The 23,906-nt window shown below is 36.3% G+C and overlaps 1 protein-coding gene across 2 annotated transcripts; it reads right to left on the bottom strand.

Moving 5' to 3' along the window:
- Nucleotides 1-2,205: 2,205 nt before the first annotated feature.
- Nucleotides 2,206-12,312, bottom strand: LOC107815861 (E3 ubiquitin-protein ligase SDIR1-like). Of its 2 annotated transcripts, none has more exons than XM_016641503.2 (10): nucleotides 10,085-12,312; nucleotides 8,748-8,932; nucleotides 7,134-7,258; nucleotides 6,513-6,567; nucleotides 6,366-6,418; nucleotides 6,029-6,257; nucleotides 5,759-5,873; nucleotides 3,454-3,502; nucleotides 2,843-2,962; nucleotides 2,206-2,540 (listed from the first exon to the last, which is right to left on the bottom strand). In XM_016641503.2, exons 3-10 carry the CDS (start codon nucleotides 7,134-7,136, stop codon nucleotides 2,433-2,435), a joined length of 732 nt encoding a protein of 243 aa, XP_016496989.2. In that variant the 5' UTR covers nucleotides 7,137-7,258; nucleotides 8,748-8,932; nucleotides 10,085-12,312; the 3' UTR covers nucleotides 2,206-2,432. The 2 variants fall into 2 exon arrangements, with proteins under 2 accessions (XP_016496989.2, XP_075090150.1); XM_075234049.1 differs by having other exon boundaries at nucleotides 7,134-7,245.
- Nucleotides 12,313-23,906: the final 11,594 nt, after the last annotated feature.

Here is a 23,906-nt window from a genome sequence, read left to right as displayed (position 1 = left end):
TTTATTTTTCTTACATAAATTATACTCTCTCCGTCCCAATTTATATGAAAGTATTTGACTGGACATGGATTTTATGAAATAAAGGAAGACTTTTGAAACTTGTAATCTTAAATAAATCATAGAAGTTTTTGGGTTAGAAATCATCTCATTAATGGTAAAAAGAAAAATCTAAAGTTGAATTGTTACCAAATATAGAAAGGGACTTACTAAAAAAAGGATTCACTTATGTTTTCTGGGTTCTCCTATTTCAGTTGTGATGCAATCAACGTTAAATTCATTTAATTTTCTGTATTTTATAAAACTAAGTTCTCATTTTTTTAATTCTACATCCTCACTTGTCTAATTTTTTTAAAAACGATGTTATTTTAAATAATATATATATATATATATATATATATATATATATATATATATTAAGGCCTCTTATTAAGATTTTGCTTTAGGCCTCCGATGAGGTTGGGCCGCCCCTGTGGCTAATGAGGTGTTGATTCCTTGTGCCCCATTAGTCATTTGAAAGTATATATTCATGGATGTGATCGGAGCTGTCATATCCAATATCGGTAACTATCAAAAATTATATCTAAAAAATAAAACAAACAACGTGTTGAGAGATAACATTAGTTTTATTTCTTTCATATTACCCCTTTTATAAATTCAGACTACAACAACAACGACCCAGTATAATCCCACAAGTGGGGTCTGGGGAGGGTAATGTGTATGCAGACATTACCCCTATCCCGAAAGATAAAGAGGTTATTTTTGATAGACCCTCGGCTGAAGAAAACGAAAAGAGACAGTACCATCAATAAACCTTAGACATTTGGGTATGCAGACTATGTCCAAAAAACTTGTTTCGTCATGAATGACGGCAACTGCAAGCAGTCTTGGCTCTATTATACAGATCATGCTCTTTTATGGAAGGCTAATTTAGTATCTTGAATTATTTCATGGTTTGCCACGCAGAACCTTCAACCTAGATAATGCAGCCTCATAATTAATATATTCAAACAACAGTATAACATACTCAATGTATTCCCACAAGTATCTTGTATGAAGTAGGGTGGTTGTTTCCGATAGATCCATGACTCAAGAAAAACGTTTTCAAAATAGTTTTAAAAGATACAAGGAAAAAGTATTGACAACAAAATAGTAAAGATAACTACAATAAAAGAAACAATGGTAATAAATCCGAAAAATAAGATAATAATAGAATAATAACAATAATACTGATAAACGAGAAGAGGGAGCAGATAAGGTGCTCTAAACTAGAACCATATTCTCTCACAAAAAAAGAAGAGAAATCGGCCGATTACCTACTAACCTTCTACCCTAATCCTCAACATCCATGCTATCCTATCTACATGTCATTGGTGAGCTGAAGATGTGTCATGTCATATCTAATCACCTCTCTCATTCTTGCTCGGTCTACCTCTACCTCTCCTTGGACCTATCATTGTCAACCTCCCGCACCTCCTCATTGGGGCATTTGTGCTCCTCCTCTTCACATGTCTGAACTATCTTAACCTCGCTTCCCCCATCTTGTCTGTCGCGGAGGCAACTCCCACCTTGTCTCGTATATCTTTGTTTCTAATTTTATCTTTCTTAGTATGCCCACACATTCATCTACGCATCCTTATTTCTGCTACTTTTATCTTCTGAAAATATGAGTTCTTGACTGCTCAGCATAATTATTATATTCCTGGGCGGAAAAAAATGGGACAATTTTCCCACCTTCATGAACTTCCAAGCAGAAAGTCGTAACTTCAAAAGTAGATGCATTACTCAGCCGCCATTCTTGCACCAACAAACATTCAATGGCATACAATGACGAAGTCAGAAATTTTGCTAAAGATGCTCAAGATTTAATATATACGAATTTAGAAAGTAATATATGCCTTATATACACAGTCTAATTTTTCCGGCTAAAGGTGTTCAACCAACCACCCTTGAGCATGTGACTGCTACAAATGGCATAGAGTGATGCGCCAGTATAACCACGGAACTCACGCTGACAACAAATACTCATCTGCATGCTTAAAAGCTTAATCTTGTTCCTGAGTACAATCTCAAACCTAGAGTACAATTAAAACCTATTTCCTCTGAGATTGCTGGAAAAGCAATTAATGCAACATTTTGTGTATGATTTAGCATGAAAAATTAGCAAAAAACATGGTTTACTACTACTAAGACAAGTTTTAACATGCATTTCACAGTAACAGAACCCTCAGGGTCACAGAACTTAGAAACGAAGAGAAAAGTGCAACACATAGTAGAGTCTTCTATCTATTATTTACATACCGCTGCAACAAGTTATTAAAACTGCAGTGAGAATTCTTGTAAGAATTCTTTTATTCTCAAAAGCAGACTGGAAATAGAATTCAAACATATCTTAAAGTTTTTCTAGTGCTCAGACCATTTCATCATCACTAATCTCACTCTTGAATCTCGATGCTTTGTTGCGCTCCTGACCCCAGCATAATTTTACAGATTGGACATGAAGCATTCACTGCGAGCCACGGGTTAATGCATCTGCTATGAAACTGCCAAAAATAATGCGGGTTAGAATTAGGGGAAGTGCTAAGATCAGAACTTGGAAACATTTGCCCTGCTGCTAGGAGACTAGTAGCCCAGTTTTCTCAATCACTGCATTTCTGGTAATTATTCAAGCACCAAAGACAAGGCAATGGTAATTACAGTCAATTCCACTGAGTTATTCATTCACAACCATTGACTTAGAGCTTTAACTCAGATCAATCTCTGCCATAAGGTGATTTAGGAAAATGGAAGAATAAAATGTATTTCAGAGGCAAGGAAGAAAAAATCAGATAGAATAGGCAGAAACCTGATGTAAACATGGCAAGCTACGAACAAGGTCTCCCTTTATAACTTGCTCGAAACAAATATTACATGTCGATTCGTCACATGAGGGATCCTCCTCTGTTATACCTATCCTCCAATATCCCTGCTTCATTTGAAGATAGGAGTATATAAATAACCTTCATTTGAAAGGAGCACACTGAAAATATTAAGAACAAATCTTATGTTTTAAGCAAGTGAACGAAGGACTTTGAAAAGCCAAGCACGGGAAGAAGCATAGCAAAGATTCATCTCATATGACCAGATAGGACAAGTATATCGTGAAGCTAGAAAAAATATACTGTTAGAATTCTCATTCACGGGCTGTAAACACATTTATCATGAGATTTTTAGCTCTTTACCCCTTCCCCCTCTTGAAACTTAATGAAATTCAGCTGGGGGAGAATTTCTTTTTATATCACTGCTCCTGGATTCGGATCATTATTCTGCTCAAGCAAATTTATAGTTATCCAACAAAGAGAAGGCAACAAGCAGCTGAAAAAGAAAAAAGAACAATGGATATCTAAGCCATAAGTGAAGATGTCACCAAGCAATAGAGCATTGTGGCATAACCCTTGAGCATCTGAAAGAAAGTACCTTAGCTGAGGCTGCAGAAAATGAACCTTGTTCCAGTGGTGCATCCTCACTGCAAAAAGACCAATATGGAATCGAATTACAACTGGTTCCTAACCAGTGTTTCGCTCTTACCACTAGACCAAATCTCCGGGGGCTAGGTTTAAGGTAAATTATAATAACTATAATAATAGAATGCGGGATTTTAAAAGAGTAAATGAAAGAGGATCATTACATTCTAACCAGTGATTAAAAAAGCGCTCGCTTCCTCGCTTTAAGCGAGAAGCGATGTGAAGTGACTCAGTGCCCGCTTCACATGGGTGAAGCGACTCAGGTATAAAAAAGCGACCACTTCCCACTAAAAAGCGAGAAGCGACCAAGCGATGCGATGCGATGCGAAGGAAGCGACCGCTTCTTCTTTTTTAAAGAGACCCAGGCTATTTAATTAAAAACGAAGTTGTTCTGTCTTTTATTAAACGAACAACAGCGACTAGGGTTTTAAAGCAGAGCATCTGAGAGCATTAGACTAGGGTTCTTCTTCTTCTTCAACTTCAACTTCAACTTCAAGTCTTCAACAGCAACAGGTATGTTCTGATTTTCCTCCTCCTGCTCCTCCTCCTCCTCCTCCTCTCCTCCTCCTCCAACTCCAACTCCAAGTCTTCAACAGCAACAGGTATGTTCTGATTTTCCTCCTCCTGCTCCTCCTCCTCCTCCTCCTCCTCCTCCTCCTCCTCCTCCAACTCCAACTCCTGCTCCTGCTCCTCCTCCAACTTCAAGTCTTCAACAGCAACAGGTATGTTCTTCTTCTTCTTCTTCTTCTTGCAACGTCCAAATAGCAGCGAAATGCTGGCGAAATTTTTTTTTACCTTCGGTTCTTTCTCAGAATTGATGCCAATCCTTGGGTTCTTCTTTCTCTGCCCAGTTTTTAACAGAGAAAAACTGCCCTTCCTCTAATTTTTATATCCTTTACATTGAAGTATTGAACATTTGCTTACAATTACATGTGTTGTCTATGCAGTATTTATTTTAATTTATTTTTTTTAAATTCCGCTTCACTTCAAAAAAGCGAGCGCTTCGCTTCTCGCTAAGCGAAATGGGGGTTGTCGCTTTTCCTCGCTTCACGCTCTTCACAACACTGATTCTAACAATTATGCAATTCAGCATACGAACTAGTATTTTTTTTTTTTCTATTTGGATAACCGATAAGTTCCCTGAGAGTTAACTGGCCAAACCATGGTCCACGGATGTCAAACTCGGGGGAGTATCAGCCCACCCTCTGTCATGTTCCCACTTAAATACCAAGCTTCCTATTAATGACATGGGTTTGAACTTGTGACGTGTGCCCAATCCACAGATCCCAAGCTGTGTCCTTATCACTGAGTCGGAATCCAAACAGGAGGAATATGACGTACTTCAACATTATTCGAGTTCATACTTAGTCTCCAAATTTCCATAATTTTAAATTTGATCCTGACTAGGTCAAACCAAAATAAGCTTACCATGTAATAACACTTCAACTGGACCAAGAACACAAATAAAAGAAAAGTAATTCATTTAACTATGTCTTTTTGCCAATAACATTTTTTACCAAAAGTAAATATTAGACTGTTAGTTTCCATAATCACTTATAGTAACTAGCACTTCCCCACTATTTCCAAGTGATGACAGGCTTGGGACACACACGCAAGTATTGACATATAATGCATGCTATTAAGACATCCAAATGGCCAAAATATTTCCTTGTGACTCTAGAGTGGTAAAAGTTAAATCCCACTTGTGGACTAAACCGTGGTCGACAGAGGATAGGATGCACAAAGACATGAGGATTCAATAAGGATTAGCCTAGTTCTGAATGAAGCATCTACAGCTAAGGCCAAGGATCGGCCAATGGCAGCAATGCTATGTGTCTCTGCCTCCACCGATAAACGGCAACGCGCATGCTGGCCTCAACCAAAGGACCTTGGTCAAAATAGCACCAAGCAAAGGAATGCCACAGAAGACTAAAGATCACATTGTAGTGCCAAACACAGTTGAAAAGACAAATTTGCATCCAAGCAATAGCTCTCCATCAATTTCTTTTCCCACCCTTGCTTGCTATAAAGAAAATACCAAAAAGAAAATGAAGGAAAAGAAAATATAGAATTGCAACTCACTCATCCCATGTCATTACATATTTTCAATATTATCCATTCTGTCACTAGCTAGTTCTATCGATTTAAATCACAGGCTACCTTCAGTTGTTCAATCATCATTCTTTAGGTGCACAAGAATGCCAGAAAATCGAAGGCTTGAAAGGAAAAAGCATGAACTTAGAATGCTTATAACTTACCTCTCTAGACCAATGCCTTTGTAATTGTGAACAGGTAAGGCATTTATCTCTTCTTCATTCATGGAAGGAATTCCAAAAACACTAGCAGAAGGCAACTCACTTAAGGTTAAGTTTTCTACACATGGAAACAACCATATAATAAGAAAAAAGATCATTTTTAGTTGCTTGAAAGAATCTTCAAAGGTCAGTCTATGATACTGATCCCAAGGACATATAGACAGCAAAAGTATTGCTATGAAAAGTTTTAACAGATAACCATAGCAAACATACCAAACTCAACAAGTTCACGGTCTAGAAGAGCAACTTGGAGCCTCAGCTCTTGCAATCTTCTTCTGGTCGGAAAAGCTTCCGATGAAGGCACATACTGATGGAGTGTATCGCAACCAATCAAGTGGTTAACGAATGTGCTACTTGTTCTGCCTCGAGCTTGGCGTGTTGAACAAATTTCATATATCATAGCAAATGCTATTATCATGATTACATGCACAAAAACGCAGCCCTGGACGTGAAAATTAACATTATCTTAAAATACGCCACCAAGAATGCTTAAAATCAATCAATAGAAATGCTCACGAATATTCAGCTTAGGTATTAGGACAGAAGTTACCATGAAGACCATTGACGTGTCATCAGCGGGGCTTAAAGTGTATAGGAAAAGAACTGCCAAACAGTTTAATGGATGGCTAATTAGTAGACAGAAATCACAGAACAAATTTGCAAGAAAAGAATCAAAAAGATGACACAGAAACTTTACCTAGGATAGCCAGAACGATGCAGGCCGTTTTTGTTGGACTCGTAAAAAATTTATGCTGGTAAGGAAAAAAGTTCCAGTGTCAAGACAAGACTAGATTAAGTACTAGTAAGTCTCTCTTGACCTTTATACAAGTACAAAGAACAACTACTCTGGTGTACCCGAAAAGGATCACCATTCTGGAAAACATGCAAGATAAGAATAATACAAGTAGTACCACAGCCACTAAGGACACACTGCAACACATCTTGCACTCATGGCTGCATGAATTTCACTGCTTGATTCAAAGTAGACAAATGGCAAATGCACAGAAACATCAACAACAACATACCAGTGTAATCCCACAAGTAGGTTTTAGGGAGGGTAGTGTGTATTGTGTACGCAGACTTTACGCCTACCTTGTGTGAGGTAGAGAGGTTGTTTCCGACAGACCCTCGGCTCAAAGGAATGCACAGAAACATACCAGTGCTTAATTTAAGATGTCAAAACTATTGTGGAGCTAAAAGGAAGCACTTGATAAAGATGAGTGCAAGTCAAAACAAAGAATACTAATATTCACTGTCATAACTTTTGAAGAGATGAATGGTGAGTTGTAATTTTACTAATTCTGAAAATTATGATTACCATTGTCGAGATAATATTTGTTGCTTGCTACTGCCCAAAATTGCCAAGATCTGTCGAGGCTTCAGGAAAGCCTTACAATGAGACTCCTCACGTCCTTTAAGAGCGAAGATGTCTGTGGATTCAAACTGCAAGATTGTTAGCCCATATGAAGCTCCCTCTCACTACCCCCTTTTCTCAAAAGCAAGCATGATCATCCCGACCGCAGTTGGTATTTCACAAAAAGGTAGATCAGATCTTTAAACATTGAGATAAGTATTTGCACATGAGTAAAGATAAAATAAGACAGAAGTGAAGAGGACCTTTCAGTTAAACCAGCTAACTAATTCAATTTGGGGCCTTGTTCTTCCTAGTGCTGCCCTTATCTAATTGACCGTCCCATTTTGAGAAAATCAGAAAGTTCAAGTCCTTTATAGCATATTACACAATAATTGCATCAGAAGCTATTAATAATAAGGTTGCTTGATCTGCCTTTGCTATAATAATAACGTTTGCAGATTATACCAGAATGATTTCATATTCAAGCACAGAAGTTTAAGAGTTATGCTGTGAACGCCCCCTTCTCCTGAAATTATGTTTAAGTCAATCTCGACATTTGAACCATCTTCTTATAGTTCAAAATGATAAATCGTCTCTTTTAGAACTTAGACATATGTAATGAAATCTGAATTGATGAGAATAGAGACAAGGATACCAAATATATATAATTAACATTTATATAGGCGACTTCAAGCAACTAATTATATACAAAAGCTTTGCTTTAGGGTATTTGAATTGTCCACTACGAGGTTCTAACAACTAAATTTGGATGGGCGGACAGCCAAGGAAACAGTTAATGGTTCCTTTTACTTTAAGGATATACTTGGTTAACCATTAAGATACAAGGAAAACTCAAATAAATGCTATAATTGATAGGTTTTCTACACAATAAGAAGGGACTAGCTCATAAACATAGCAGCTTGGCCTGCTTTAGATATGGTCAATAAGAAGTTCGGTAAAAAGAAAAGGAAGTTCAATTGAAATAATGTGTTTCCTTTATTCAATATGTATTTCAATCTTCAGTATGGAAGTTTGGGCATAAAGAGAATCCAATTAATGGCAAGAGTGTAGGGGGAATGGCCCTTCTAGCATCGTGCAATGAATTCATTAATAAAAGACCTCTGATTTCACCGAACTTGACAAATTGAGCCCTTCTGTGAGATACCAATAGCACGAAAGAAAACTCTACACAAGAGTTGATTAAGTTTTGTGGATTCTGTTTTCTTCGTCCTATACGGCAATCACCCATCTTCGCCTAGTGCATGGTGACACTCAACATGCTCAAACAGGTTCTTTTCTGAAAAAATTCCTTGCATGAGGGGGTAGCATGCCATTAGTAAACTACTGAAACTGCCAAATCACAGGTAGGGAAACTAGCAATTTCAAGTATCCCCATGATTTGTTAATGAAGTACAAACATAATCAAATAGAAGAATCAGAAATCACAAGAACTATTCAGGCATAACATAGGATGATTTACCAATTGTAAGGCAAAATTGAAGAGGAAAAAATGAGAAAGAGGAATGGCAATAAAGGGAATGGAAATCTAGTAAACCTGAAAAGAAAAAGGAAGAGTACCTCCAATGCAAAAGCCACAAAGAAGTGCAGCATCGAGGAATCCGAACTAAACTATATATATTGATGTTGTCGGTGGTGGTACACTGTTCTTTTTGTCCGATTCGCTGCTTTAACGTTTCTTTTGCATGAATCTTATCTTCAAGATCACCAATGGCCGACATGTCAGCATTGCTTTAGAAGTAAAACTGCCACGAAAATTTCCATAAGCAATAAGAATATTGAATACAGGATTTAGAAAGATAAATTAACTACTCCACAAAACTAATAATATTCTCTTAGAGCATGGAATCCAATGTCTTCCATGGCAAACCATGGCTAATCCAGAAATGCCTGTATTGGCAATTAATAGTGTTTCCGAATATACAAATATTGTATCAAGACATAAATCAATCAATCAATCAACTATGCTTCAATGCCAAATTAACCAGATTCCGCCATATGTATACTCCATATCCCCATTCTATTCAGATACATTTCATCCCAATTCTAAATAATCACAAATTAAGTTATGAATCTAAGTTGATATTTGTCACACTTGTAATCACTTAAATAAAAGGGATACAAGGACATGTGGAAATACTCGCATGTACAGGAAACGGTATTTTATCCCCTTTTACTAAAAGCCACAAGGAATGTGCTCAGACGAATAAGATAAAAAGTCAACAATAGTTGAAACAGTTATCTCCACTGCCTCAATCTCAATTTAGTTGGGGTCAACTATATGAATACTTTATATCTTCTTTTTCCTATTTTGAGAGTATGAATACTTTATATCCATTCAACTCTATTCAGGTCTATTTCACTCCAATATTAAATAACTATAAATTAACTTATCAACCTAAGTAGACATTTGTCATACTTGCAATCTCTTCAATAAAAAGGATACAAGAACATGATGAAATTCCAGCTTGTAAGAGAAATGGTAAAAGCATGCTCGCTCGAATAAGATAAACAGCAGTAGATAAATGAAAAGGTTTATCTCCACTATCCTCTGTGTTCCCTTTTTTCTCCTCAAGAAAATTTGTTATGCAAAGATAAACAAGAGACATAAAGAGAAAGTGGTTACCATACGCTTGGCAAGAGCGCACGAAGCGCTATCAACATGCAATTAATAATTAGTTCATTGACCAGTTTAGCAGACGTGGTGCATCCTTTACTCTTTTTCAGGCAGATGAGCAATTAAAAATATTCAAACAATAAATAGAAGACAAAGTGATTTTTCTTTAACAAATGTAAAGAGGGGGGAGGGCAAGCACGAGGTGTAGTGGGAATCAAACTCAATCAAAACAATCGAGCGACAATTGATTAGCGTTGAAGGTGATAAAGTAGTTCCTTACTTCCTTTGTCCTAAGTTGATATGCTGTTTAATCTTCAGCATCTCCAAGCCCCTCTTCACAAATGGGATTACATAGTAAAGAAACACTCGAATGTAGACAAGTATTGTTAGTTCAAATACTTGCAAATTTGAATAACTAGAAAAACAATTACCAAGAATGTGCTGTTCATTAGGCTTACATTTCAGTAAAGCAGAAATGTTGCTACCAGTCTTACTATGGACCAAGGGAAAAATTCACCCTTATATTTCCAAAAAAGGAAACGGTGTGTCTACATTAACAATAAGTGCAATTATTGAAACGAAGTTTCATAAAAAGAATTATATCATTCTAGCAAATTTGATTACAATTCAAATAACCTATCATTGAACTGTAACCAATATTAGATTCAACTAGAAGACGAGCATTGACATCTCATTATTATACATGCTGCTAATCTAAAATCTAAACATTAAATATACACGACCAAGCAACAAATGTGTTAAAGTAACAAGTTGAAAATGCATAAATTACCATACCACAATTGAAATTAATATATTAATGTCTCAGAAGTAGAGCCACAATATAAGCAATGTGTGCACGCAGCACTGCCTTAGGTTCAAACAACATATATGTGTGTAATGATTTAAAGAAAATGTTTAGCACCCACTATCCTTTGTATAATAGATCCGCCTTCAACGTCCTACAGTCTACTGTCAAGAAAACCAACAGATCGAGAAAAGTTTCCTCAATAATTGCTTTCAGCTTTACAATAAATTATTCTGTTTCAACCCTCAGGGGTTGGCCTGGTGTCAATTGACTTGAGCCTTGGGGTTTGCTCCCTTTCAAGGTCTCAAGTTCGAAACCGACTGGGTGCAAACAATTTCTGAGGGCCATCGGAATGGGTAAAACCTGAATTAACCGTGGTGCACTTGCGGGAAACTCCTTGCCGAGGACCTGTGCACCCCCGGGATTAGTCGGGGCTCAAAGAGACTCGGACACCCGGTGCAAAATAAAAAAAAATATATATATTCTGTTTCAATTTTCAAAGCAAAAGATAACCCGGCAGGAAAAGAATTAGGCATCCAAAGCCAGCATGCGCAGGGCAAAGCCATAAAATGAAACTGTGTCAATGATAAAGGAAAGTGTGATAATTATTGAAACAAACTCCATAAACGAATGATATCAATCTAGCAAATTTTGATTGTAATTCATATAACCATCTCATCCAACACTAATCAATATCGAATTCAACGAGAAGACTAGACATTGACATCTCATCAGACCATTCACATTCACAATGTAACAATAGATGGTTGGCTGTTTCCACATTTGTTTCACAAAGGAAGATACATGGCCAAGTAACTAAAGTGTTTGAAGTAATAAATTGAAAATGCATAAACTGCTACACGAAATTTGAAATGAACATACAAACGTCTCGGTTGTGGAACCAGTATATAAGCAGTAGGTGCACGTGCACCACTACCTCGAGCTCCAATAATATAGATAATCCAAAGACAATTTTTATAAAACACATTATATATTAAGTGGTGCTACTTTTATATACTAGATCAGCCTCTAACATCTCATAGCTATCTCACAGTTTCCTGAGAAGAAAACAAAACTACCAATACAAATTGAAAATGCATAAACTGCCCCACCATATTTGAAATTAGCATACAAGCATCTTGGCATCGGAACCACCATATAGCAGTGGGTGCACGTGCACCACTGCCTCGAGCTCGAACAATGTAGATAATTTAAGGACATTTTTTTATAAAATGCACACACAGACACAAACTAGCATTGTCCCCATATAATATAAAGTAGTCTGTCTATTAAGACTTAAAATAGAAAGAAATTACCTAAGCTTTTTTGCTGGGATTGGAACATTGATCTTGCATAATTTTGATTTTAGTTTTATCAACAACTAAGACACATCAGTGACTCCAGATAGACTTGAGAGAAATCTGGGACTAACACTTGGAAACCCCAAATCATAAGGGGAAAAAGATTGGATTTTTACAACGATGAGAGCCAAAGGCAAGAGCAGAAATATAATGCAGCAATGGAGCACTGGCGTCGCCATCCTGTTTCCAATCTCCGGCATAATTAGCGAAAAATTGAATTTTGAGTTTCAATCGGAAAATACCTGGTTACGCACCAAAACAACGTTTATACTTGTTATTAAGGTGCAGACTGCAGTTAATTAATCATCTCCGAAATACAGAATGCTACGGCTAAACATTCTTATTTCCAATTTCAATTCAAACATAATTTCAGTACGTGATCACTAAACTTTACCTAAGTTACAAATTTATCTTTATCAATTTATCTTAATCACATTAAAATAATTGAATTTTACGTAACATAAGTTATAGTCACAAGACTATTTTTGTTAGATACTTAAAGTAATTAAACTTTACATACTATAACGGTAAAGTTATAAAAGTTACAAAACCTTAACATGATATCTAGATTATGTATGGATAATAACGTTTAAGATTTTATTGTATAGTTGATAAAGTTTATTCATTTTAATAATACAACAACAAATTCAGTGTAGTATCACAAGTGAGGGCTGAAGTAGGTAGTGTGTACGCGTACTAATCACGCCCAACTATGCCTCCTAAGAGGTCTAGTGGTCGTTGCAAATATAATCTGGTTTACAAGTCCGGAGTCGAATCCCATAGGGAATTAACCTACTAATTATAACCACTAGATTCACACGAATTTAAGTAATCAACCTTCGGAAATATTAAATAATGGTTTGAGTGTTTACTAACTAAAGGCAAGGTAATTAAAAACTGTAATTTTAATACTAACAAGGCAAATGTTGTAGAAAAGATTGGAAAGGTCTAGGGTTACAATTTTCCCTCTCGTCGGAATCCTCCCCGCCACGTCTCATATAAATTCGCCTAGATATTCTCTACCGATCGTGAGCACTTTGGGTGCCATAATTCTTTTCCGAGCAAATACAACAATTTACTAGACGTATTCTTTTGAACTACGCTACCTGGCACTAGTTTACCGCTCACTAAGATCGCACCAAGGTTTCGTTATTCCTAATCCCACCTTTAAACCATTCGTATTGATTCCTCATATACGTTATGAGTGATGTTGGTCAACAACTACATAAATGTGTACCCTTTTCCAAGCAATACACACTAAATAGGCACAGTCAATTGAGGGTCATTCAATCAACCACAATAATCATATAGTTGAACAAGTAAAGAAAAGCAAATGGCAAATTCATATTAAACGCAGTGGAAAAGTCATCCTTCAAGATGTTCCATCAAACCCTAGACGGGAAGGTTTAGCTACTCATAACCATACTAAGAATCATGATAATAATTGAAAGCATTAAAATACATATTAAGGAAGAATAGAAGAGAAAAACTATTATGATTCGATGCTTCTAAGTGTTCCCATCGCTTTTTTCCTCCCCAATAATGTATATCCCCCAAGAAATAGGTTTAGAACCCATTTTATACATGTTGGGGGCGTGTAGGGTCGAAACTACCAAGTCCTAGCCAAAATAGGACGAAATCCGTCTTAGCCGTCTCGTTTGGCGCCTTGCGCCAATCAGGATGCCGAAATGTTTCACTATTCTGCCTTTGGCGTTTTGGTTGGTGCCGGCACCAAATTCTTCCATTTTTACTTCACTTTGCATGCAAGCTTGCCAAATCACTTCAAATTGACTCCTACACATATAAACATCATTATTAAGCTCGAGTCACAAATATTTACACCAAAGCTAACAAGGTTGAGGTATAATGCAAGGAAAATTACATGCGAAAATATGAATTTTTAGCCTAACATCACCTCCTCACACTTAAGTTCTTGCTCGTCCTCGAGCAACCTAAAACCTTGCTAACCAAACAATGCACGCAAGACATCATACAATGGAGGAACATTTGGCAATTCAACACACTACACCTACGACCATGGTTGATGCCAACAATTGAACTCTTGCATACGCATTCATACCTTTCCTAACTTTCACATGTTGGATTATTGACCAATTAAAAATACTCAAACAACCTGCCCATAACAACCCAACCTCAAAGACCGACTCGTCGCCAATAAGCACTCCCAACTTGTGCACTCACCCAACAAGAGATGTTTAATAATGTCACATATCTGTCATGGAATCATGTGCCTCACCAAAGAATAAGAGGGTATTTTGTCCACACATTCAAATATGCGTTCGAATATAATTTAAGGACATCACATATATGAACAAAGAACCACTCACTCTCACAAAGAAATTCATGTGCTTTTCTTTTTCTTCAACACTCTCGGTAATATTTAGGTTGCCCGACTAATGATCTTCCAAAACATACATGCACCTTTTGGCCTTTCTATGGTTCCACTCAAAATCTATCCCAACTCTCACCTTACTCTTCTAGTGACTTAAGTACTTTCGGAGGTAAAGGTTCAACAAGATTTAATTAAGAACAAAATAGGAATTGGCTTGTAATGTGGGTGCCAAAGAAAAGGCTTATAGTCTCAAATGGGCTATCTAAGGATAATTTTATTTATGGTGTCATAATAGCTCAATGGACAATCAAAGGAATGCCTACATTATCTCCTAGACTCATAAAGCTTACTTATTTCGCTTCGACTAACACACAGGGCAAGTTCTAGACAAACACTTGATAGCACAGAATGTAATCAACATCTCACATCACACAATGCACATGACTCCAATCGGTACGGTTCCATTCCAACTCTCAAGTTTAGGCAAGTAATCACAAAGTCAAGAAATATTAAGCAATAAAGCACTACATGAACAATGAGTCAAGTAACTGAGAGAAAGCATCACAGACAAGCTATTCAATCTTTCACGGCATCAATTATCATTAAAACATGTAAGGAAGACAATTTACATGCTACGGTCTAACTATATTAGCATCAAACAAGTCAAAAGGCCTATAGGGCACTCAAGTTATCTTCCCTCGGTTTCCTAAAAAAATAAAAAATAAAAAATAAAAAAACAAACTACCCGATTCAAGTTACATCCCTTGGAAAAGAACCGATGCCAAAAGAAAAATCAAGGGGGATTATTATTATCTACCTATGACTAACTAACAATAATAAAAAAAATATTTTTGAAATTTTTTATTGGACCTTAATCCCTCAAGAAAGTTGTCCAAGAGATCCATCGTCGGGAAAAGTCCATTTTTTTTTAAAATTAAACTAACATAACTAAAATAGCATAGAAAGTCACCCAGACAATCTCTTCACCCCACACTTAAAATAGTGCATTGTCCCTAATGCACACCATAAATAACAAGAAAGTGAAAGAAACTCCCTAGTAGGCCAAAGGCCGAAGCATTAGCACTTCATGGGATACTCAGACTTCTCCTAAGCCTGGTCCTTTGTGCGGGCACCTCACACTTAATTCCAACCATCTTATTTGCTTTTGCTTCATTTCAATGAATTTATTTTCAATGCTCCTGGTCGTTTTCATCTGTGTCTAGCGTTGAAGAAAATAGCAGTGTGCGTGACTTTTCTGCCTTTGATGTTTTCGTTGGCGCCTAGCGCCTAGCTGGGCGCTAAACTGCTGCTGAATTTTTTTTTATTTTTTTTTTAAATTTAAACTAAATGACAACTAGACAAAAACGTAACTATTCATACATTGTTAAATAGAAATAAGGAATGCCAATCGTTGATAATTTTGTCAGCAGCCAATTGTTCTTGAAGGGGCCATTCAAGGATGTAAAATATCACAGTGTGATAAAATAATCAATTAAAAAAGATCCCTTAATTCCAATTAGGAATTCATTGGGCCCTTTAGGAACATCCGGGTTGCCTCCCAACAAGTGCTTGATTTAACGTCACGGCATGACGAATTATAACATTACAATGGGTTCCCTCCCTCGAAGCGCCCGATTTAACGTCCGGCACGACTCAGGCCATCCCTTTATCAAGGATCCTTCAAGTACATGGTCGAGATCGCTTTATCTTCCTCAACCATGCCTTGATAATGTTTTAGCCTTTGCTCATTAACTTTAAACTTGCGGAAGCCATCTTCTGAAGCAATTTCTACGGCTCCGGCATGATGCATCTCTAGCACACGAAATGGTCCTGACCATCTTGACTTCAACTTGCCCAAAAACAGCTTCAATCTCGAATTGTATAGCAATACCACATCTCCAGGTTTAAAACTCCGCTCAAGAATATTTTTGTCATGCATTATTTTCATTCTCTCCTTGTATAGTCTTGTGCTCTCAAAAGCATGGTAGCGAAACTCATCAATCTCATGCAACTCTATGACATTACTTGTACCCGCAACGTCCATATCGAGATTCAGCTGCCTCAATGCCCACAAAGCTCTATGCTCCAACTCTACTGGTAAGTGACACGCCTTCCCAAACAACAATTTATACAGCGACATGCCAATTAGAGTTTTGAAAGCGGTACGATAGGCCTAGAGTGCATCACCTAACTTTCTTGCCCAATTCGTTCTTGTAGCATTCACGTTTTTTGTCAAAACGCTCTTTATCTCTTTGTTCCAAACTTTCACTTTCCTACTCGTTTGTGGGTGATATTGACTAATTCCTCCCAAGTAGTGATTGAGTTTATGGGGAGCGAATTGAGCCAAGTCTGAGCTTCTTCAGTCACTAAGAATGGAAACAATAACAGTCTGATTGCTTTCGGTGTCACATTCAGTTACCTTTGAGTGACACAAATTGACAAAAAGTTTTTCAGATGCTGCTGTGGATCTTCAATTTAAGACTCGGAGAATAGTCCCTTGTTCTGCAGCAGATGTGGCATGTTGTTTGTGATTTGAAATGACTCCGCTTGTATCTGAGGGACTGTAATTGCGGTTTCCAAATTTTCAGCGGTGGGTTATGCCCAATCATACAAGGCCGCTTCTAGCATAAGAGGTGCCACACCTTGATTGCTCGGGTCATTTATATTGTTTCGGTTGTTTTTGTCGTCTATGACATCACCCATGTCTAGTTCAATTCGTTCTGTTAAGTTTTGTTGTCATTTGTCCTTCTTGTTTGCAAGATTTAATGCCTTGAAAGCTTTCTCAGGATCTGATAATGCTTCAAACAATTCACCAGTTCTTGAGGAGTTTCTAGGCATGCACCTGTAACACCTAAGACTACAAATATTAGAATTTTAATATAATTAATTTAAAATGAAGAAAATTGATTAAACTAAGAATCCTAGCAATTCTTCTAGCTGTAATTAATAACAACGTTAACTCCCCGGCAACGATGCCAAAATTTGATCACGCCCAACTATGCCTCCTAAGAGGTCTAGCGGTCGTTGCAAATATAATCTGGTTTACAAGTTCAGAGTCAAATCCCATAGGGAATTAACCTACTAATTATAACTACTAGATTCGCACGAATTCAAGTAATCAACCTTCAGAAATATTAAATAATGGGTTAAGTGTTTACTAACTAAAGGCAAGGTAATTAAAAAACTATAATTTTAATACTAACAAGGCAAATGTTGTAGACAAGATTGGAAAGGTCTAGGGTTACGATTTCCCCTCTTGTCGGAATCCTCCCCGCCACATCTCATATAAATTCACCTAGATATTCTCTATAAATCGTGAGCACTTTGGGTGTCGTAATTCTCTTCCGAGAAAATACAATAATTTACTAAACCTATTCTTCCGAACTACGCTAGCTAGCACTAGTTTACCGCTCACTAAGATCGCACCAAGGTTTCGTTATTTCTAATCCCACCTTTAAACCCTCTGTATCGCTCACTAAGATCGCACCAAGGTTTCGTTATTCCTAATCCTACCTTTAAACCCTCCGTATTGATTCTTCATATACGTTAGGAGTGATGTTGGTCAACAACTACCTAAATATGTACCCTTTTCCAAGCAATACACACTAAATAAACACAATCAATTGAGGGCCCTTCAATCAACCACAATAATCATATAGTTGAACAAGTAGAGAAAAGTAAATGGCAAATTCATATTAAACACAGTAGAAAAATCATCCTTCAAGAGGTTCCATCAAACCCTAGATGGAAAGGTTTAGCTACTCATAATCATACTAACAATCATGATAATAATTGAAAGTATTAAAATACAGATTAAGGAAGAATGGAAGAGAAAAACTCTTGTGATTTGATGCTTCTAAGTGTTCCCGTCGCCTTTTTCCTCCCCAATAATGTATATCCCCCAAGAAATAGGTTTAGCCCATTTTATACATGTTGGGGCGTGTAGGGTCGAAACTACCAAGTCCTAGCCCAAATAGAATGAAATTCGCCTTAGCCGTCTCGCTTGGCGCCTTGCGCCAATCAGGACGCCGAAAGTTTTCACTATTCTGCCTTTGGTGTTGGGCACCAAACTCATACTCCCTCCAAATTCTTTCATTTTTACTTCATTTTGCATGCAAGCTTTTCAAATCACTTCAAATTAACTGCTACACATATAAACATCATTATTAAACTCGAGTCACAAATATTTACACCAAAGTTAACAAGATTGAGGTATAATGCAAGGCAAGTTACATGCGAAAATATAGATTTTTAGCCTAACATCACATACCTTATCCCTATCTTGAGCAGATAGACATGTTGTTTCCAAAAGACACTTTGTTCTAGGGGTGGGCATAATACCGACAGAACCGAAAAAACCGGCCGAACCGAAAATTTCGGTTTATTCGGTTTTTCGATTTTTCAGTTTATTCGGTCGGTTTTGGTTTATAGTTTTAAAAAATTCGGTGTTCGATTCGGTAATCGGTTTTAACGGTTCGGTTTTCGGTTAAACCGAAAAATTGAATTTTTTTAACCTGTTTTTTTACTGTTAGTCCCTTACCGTTAATTACGTTAACTATTATTAAATGAGATATGTTTATAAAAGGAAACATAGAGTATAAATTGTTTATAATAAAACAACCAAGCATAAGAATCATACTACAAACAATTTGTATGAGATAAAAATAATATATCATAAGTGTAGAGAGAACAAATTTAAAAACATATGAGGGGATTCTTTACGTCTTGTAATTCGGTTGACGCTCCCACAAATTGGAATTTTTTTTCTTTCATCTATATTAAGGTGTAATTTTTTTGTGCTGTTAGACTGTTATTTCATAAGTCATTATACAACAACATAAGCAATACAATAGCAAATAATAGCAGAAGTATTTGTTTGAACTTAATGACTCATTAGAAGAAGTAGCGATCGAGAGAGGGTGAGAAAAAAGTAAAGTTAAATCAAAATAAATCACATGAAGAGGGAAAGATAAATATACAATGATTCAAATATGTTTAATTATTCATTGAATTCGTAAAAGAATTTTCGAACTGTCAAATGTGTTTTTGGTATTCATTTTTAGTGTATCCATAACTCTTGTACAAAGATTCTTATCTTTTTAGTGTATTTGATGAGATTTCTTATTTCTTTTATCTTTTTCTGTCAACAAGTAATATATTTTCGTTGTTTCGTTCTATTTTTGCCATGGTTTGAAACCGAAAAATCGAACCGAACATGAATAAATCGAACCGAACCAAAGTTATTATGGTTCGATTTTGGTTATTAAAATCACAAATCGAAAACCGAATAACCGAACCGAAATTCTACAAAATCGAACTGAACCGACCGATGCCCACCCCTACTCGGTTCAATGACAGATAAAAAAAGAAGCAGTAGAAACATGAATTAATAACAGCAAGATAGCAAAAAAGTCGAAGCAAAAGAAATAACAGGTTGTAATAGAAATCTAAAAATAAGAAAGTCCGAGACTAACACTAATACTACTGATATGGACACGAAAAACTCACGTCTGCTCACTAACCTTCTAGTTTAGTTCTCGACTTTCACACCTTCCTAAATGGTCATGTCCTCGGTGTTTTGTGTGGCACATTCTTATCACATAGAAGATCGGATCTGAGACTCCATTTTATTCATTCCGCTCCAATACGATGTGCGACATTCTCGTCAATCTTTCCATTTCCTTGAAAGTTTATCCATTTTAATGTGATAAAAAAAAATTACGACTTTATTGTTATAATATGTAAAAATATTGATTTTACTGTTATAATGGGTTAAATTCAATCACTTTAATGTGACAACAAATAGTTTAGTGATTTTATTGTTATAATAGATAAAATTCAGTTACTGTAGTTTGACAAAAAATAATTTTATAAATTTATTATTATAATAAATAAAGTTTAATTACTTTAGCGTGACAAAATTAATTTTGTGAATTTATAATTCTAATGTATAAAGTTCAATCTCCATATATGGGTAAAGTTTAATAATTTTATTATTATAGTATTAAAAATTACAATAGCATGATATAATTTTGTTTTGTAAAATTAATACATTATAATGGATAAAGTTCAATCTTCCCAATTTCTCAATCACATGGAAAAAAATACCATATGAAAGCAATTGACAACCTTGACATTTCTAGAAGCAGAAGCCAAAAAACTGTTGTTTACTGTATAATATCTCCATCATATGGTTGACTACAAGGTCGATTTTAGCATGGTCTGTGTAAATTATTCAGAGTTTTGGGTTCATACAAAAGATTTTCTGATATTTTGTAAATCTTATTTAATAATAAAAAAATGGTGAGAGTACAGAAACTATTGACTGAGTAGGCAAACAAAAGTAGAGTCAAATTTCACGCGCAAAACTCCAACTGTATATTGAAGGGATCGAAAGCCTATTTTGTCATGCGTATGAAAATAACTTCATAGGAGTAATTCTTTAGTCAAAACACTCCATTAAAACTCTCTATTCAAAGAAAAGGACTGCACCCCATTTCACATTTCAACTTTCTTGGGCTTAATTGGAATTAGGATAGGTTCACCTCTTGGGTGCGACCCTTTTTTCGACCCTGCGTGATTGCAGGATATTTTGTGCATCAGGCTGTCCTTTAATGTAATGGTTTACTTATAAAAAAATTAGTCGAGACTTTCGGTATCTAAAATTCACTTACCCGATTAGTTCAATTCGTGCTAGGTAGGTTCATCGAGAGGTGTTCAACGCTCATATTTGGAGCTCAAATTCGAAACTCTTAATTAAGAGAGAAACAATTTCAACTCAAATTCGAAACTCTTAATTAAGAGAGAAACAATTTCAACCATACCAACCCTTCAGTGGTGCTTTTAAAAGAATGGAAATAACAATAATGAAGATCATTGTGTTTGCGCTAAGATATCTACTTACTGTGTATATAACCTAAGTAAATTATCTATTTTAAAATTTAGTATCTATAGACTTAAAAATTTGAATTCGTCTCTTACTAGACATTAAGAATACTTTTGCTAGAGGATAATATAAGTTTAAGTTATGTATCAAATCTTATTATATTACATTTTCGATGGAACACCACTATATAAAACGAAGTAAAATTTACTTGTCAATTTTCATATATTTTGAAAAGACAATAAATAAATGGTTTTCAAGTCATTAGCAGCTTTTGTACAAGTAGAAATGGTGGCCCAAACAAAAACCTCGAACTGCTTAGCCTGAACCTGAATATGTGGTGACGGAAACGAAAATGTGTGTTTAAAAAAAAGAGTGGTATTTTTATATATAACGTTCTTTTAAAGAGCGCTATACTTTAACGGAGTTTTGGTTGTTAAAGTATAGCGCTCTTTAAAAGAGCGTTATATATATAACGTTTTTTTAAACAGCGCTATACAGGGCTGATAAGACAGCTATGCATAGCGCGGTATATAACCGCGCTATATATGTATAGCGCAGTTATATACCGCGCTATACATAGATAAATAAACGGTCCCCCTCCTTCTTCCCCACACTCAAACTAGACGCCCCCCTCCCCCAAATTAAAAATTCTTAACCGACCCCACCCTCCCTCCCCCAAATTTCCTTCTAAAAATATTGTAGTGGACCCCACCTGTCACACAAAAAGATAAGATTGTAGGTCCCACATCCTAGCCAAGTCTTCTATTGTTGTGGTTTCCTCATTTCGGGCTCAAATTTTCAATTCATCGACTTTCCGAAAAATATAAATCGAGGTATTCCGATTTAGTTTTTGTCGAAACTCATATAATAATGCATATTAGTTGTTTTGAATGTGTTTCCATATTGTTTTGTATTTTTTTTTGCACTTAAACTAGTATGTTATTTTTATCCGGACTAAGATATTAGTGTTTTGTGATTAAAATGTATTTGTTGTTTTTATCTAGTTTAGATTATTTATTTGCTTAAAGACTAGTGCTCTTTTAGCGTAGTAAAATGTAGAGCCTTTTAGCGTAGAATCCATGTAATTTAAGTATCTTTTATACTGATAGATCAAACACAAACTCTGTCCAATTAAATATGATAAAAATTAATTATTTAATTTACAAAACAAACATACAAAATTATGAAAATATTAAAATTGACACACACAAGAATTCAGGATAACTTGGTGCTACTGGGCCTCAAATATCGAGTCTGGAACCCATAGGTATATACTCTGTCCAATTAAATATGATAAAAATTAATTATTTAATTTACAAAACAAACATACAAAATTATGAAAATATTAAAATTGACACACATAAGAATTCAGGATAGCTTGGTGCTAATGAGTCTCAAATATCGAGCCTGGAACCTATAGGTATATACTCTATCCAATTAAATATGATAAAAATTAATTATTTAATTTACAAAACAAACATACAAAATTATGAAAATATCAAAATTGACACACACAAGAATTCAAGATAGCTTGGTGCTATTGGGTCTCAAATATTGAGCATGGAACCCATATGTATATACTCTGTCCAATTAAATATGATAAAAATTAATTATTTAATTTACAAAACAAACATACAAAATTACGAAAATAATAAAATTGACACACACAAGAACTCAGGATAGCTTGGTCCTACTAGGCATCAAATATCGAGCCTAGAACCCGGACCAATTAAATAGCTTGGTCCAATTAAATATTGTATAATTATAAAAAATAATTATTTAATTTACAAATCAAACATACAATTAATATTGTTTAATTTACAGTAGACGACATGGACGTCGCCTATGCATCCCGGACCTGTCTTCGATGAGCTATTAGTGTTACAGGGTAATCATAGGTCCGCCTACGTATGGGAGGGAGAGTTACTGGCCCAGACTCTCCGCGCCAGGAGAGTGGACGACATGTGGGATTTTATGAAGGACAGAGATCTCCATCCCCGTGTAGTCCAGCGCCTGCGGGATACAGGTTTCTACAGGATTTTAGAAATCGGGCGACTGTAGCTCGACTGGTCTTTGATCACGGCCTTGATAGAGCGGTGGCGACAGGAGACACACACTTTCCACCTGCCCCATTAGCGAGCGTGGAGGTTTTATATGGGATGCCTATTGATGGACTGCCCATTGCACTGCCTCAGGCCATGATAGAGATGATGCGTGGGCAGTATTTGGACATGCTGCAGCAGCTCACTGGTTTCAGGCCACAGGATGAGACTGCACACTCAGGGGCCAGTCGCATGAGTTTGACAGCTATTCGATAGTATTTGGAGATATTGCACCCCGACATCACCGGGGAGACAGATGATCTCCATATTCACCGGTATACGAGGTTGTTGTTGCTCCTTCTGTTTGGGGGGGTCTTGTTCCCGAACACTTCGGGGAACCTAGTCAGCTTGCGAATTTCTTCATCATCTTCAGCTGCTACATGATTTACCCCAGTACAGCTGGGGTGCTGCTGTTCTCGCCTACTTGTACAAGCATCTGTGCCAGGCTAGTATGGGCACCCAGCATGACGTATGTGGATTTTTGCCGCTTCTAGAGGTGACAACATATTCGAATACTCTGTTCATTCCTTCCAATTCCATCTAGTCAAAAATTTCTTAAACTTACGTAAACTTTGTATGTTAGGTTTGGGCGTGG

The sequence above is a fragment of the Nicotiana tabacum genome, chromosome 17 (genome assembly GCF_000715075.1).
Source record: "Nicotiana tabacum cultivar K326 chromosome 17, ASM71507v2, whole genome shotgun sequence".
NCBI classification, from domain to species: domain Eukaryota; kingdom Viridiplantae; phylum Streptophyta; class Magnoliopsida; order Solanales; family Solanaceae; genus Nicotiana; species Nicotiana tabacum.
The sequence above is the reverse complement of the archived record's forward strand: the minus strand, read 5'-3'. Positions and strand labels throughout refer to the sequence as shown.

Bases quoted from the DNA above. Each gene is read 5' to 3' on its own strand.
- LOC107815861 (XM_016641503.2), bottom strand. The intron at 6,419-6,512 runs GTAAAGTTTCTG...ACTGTTTGGCAG, and splicing joins CATCGTTCTGGCTATCCTAG to TTCTTTTCCTATACACTTTA. The intron at 3,503-5,758 runs GTAAGTTATAAG...GTCTTTTTGCAG, and splicing joins AAAGGCATTGGTCTAGAGAG to TGAGGATGCACCACTGGAAC.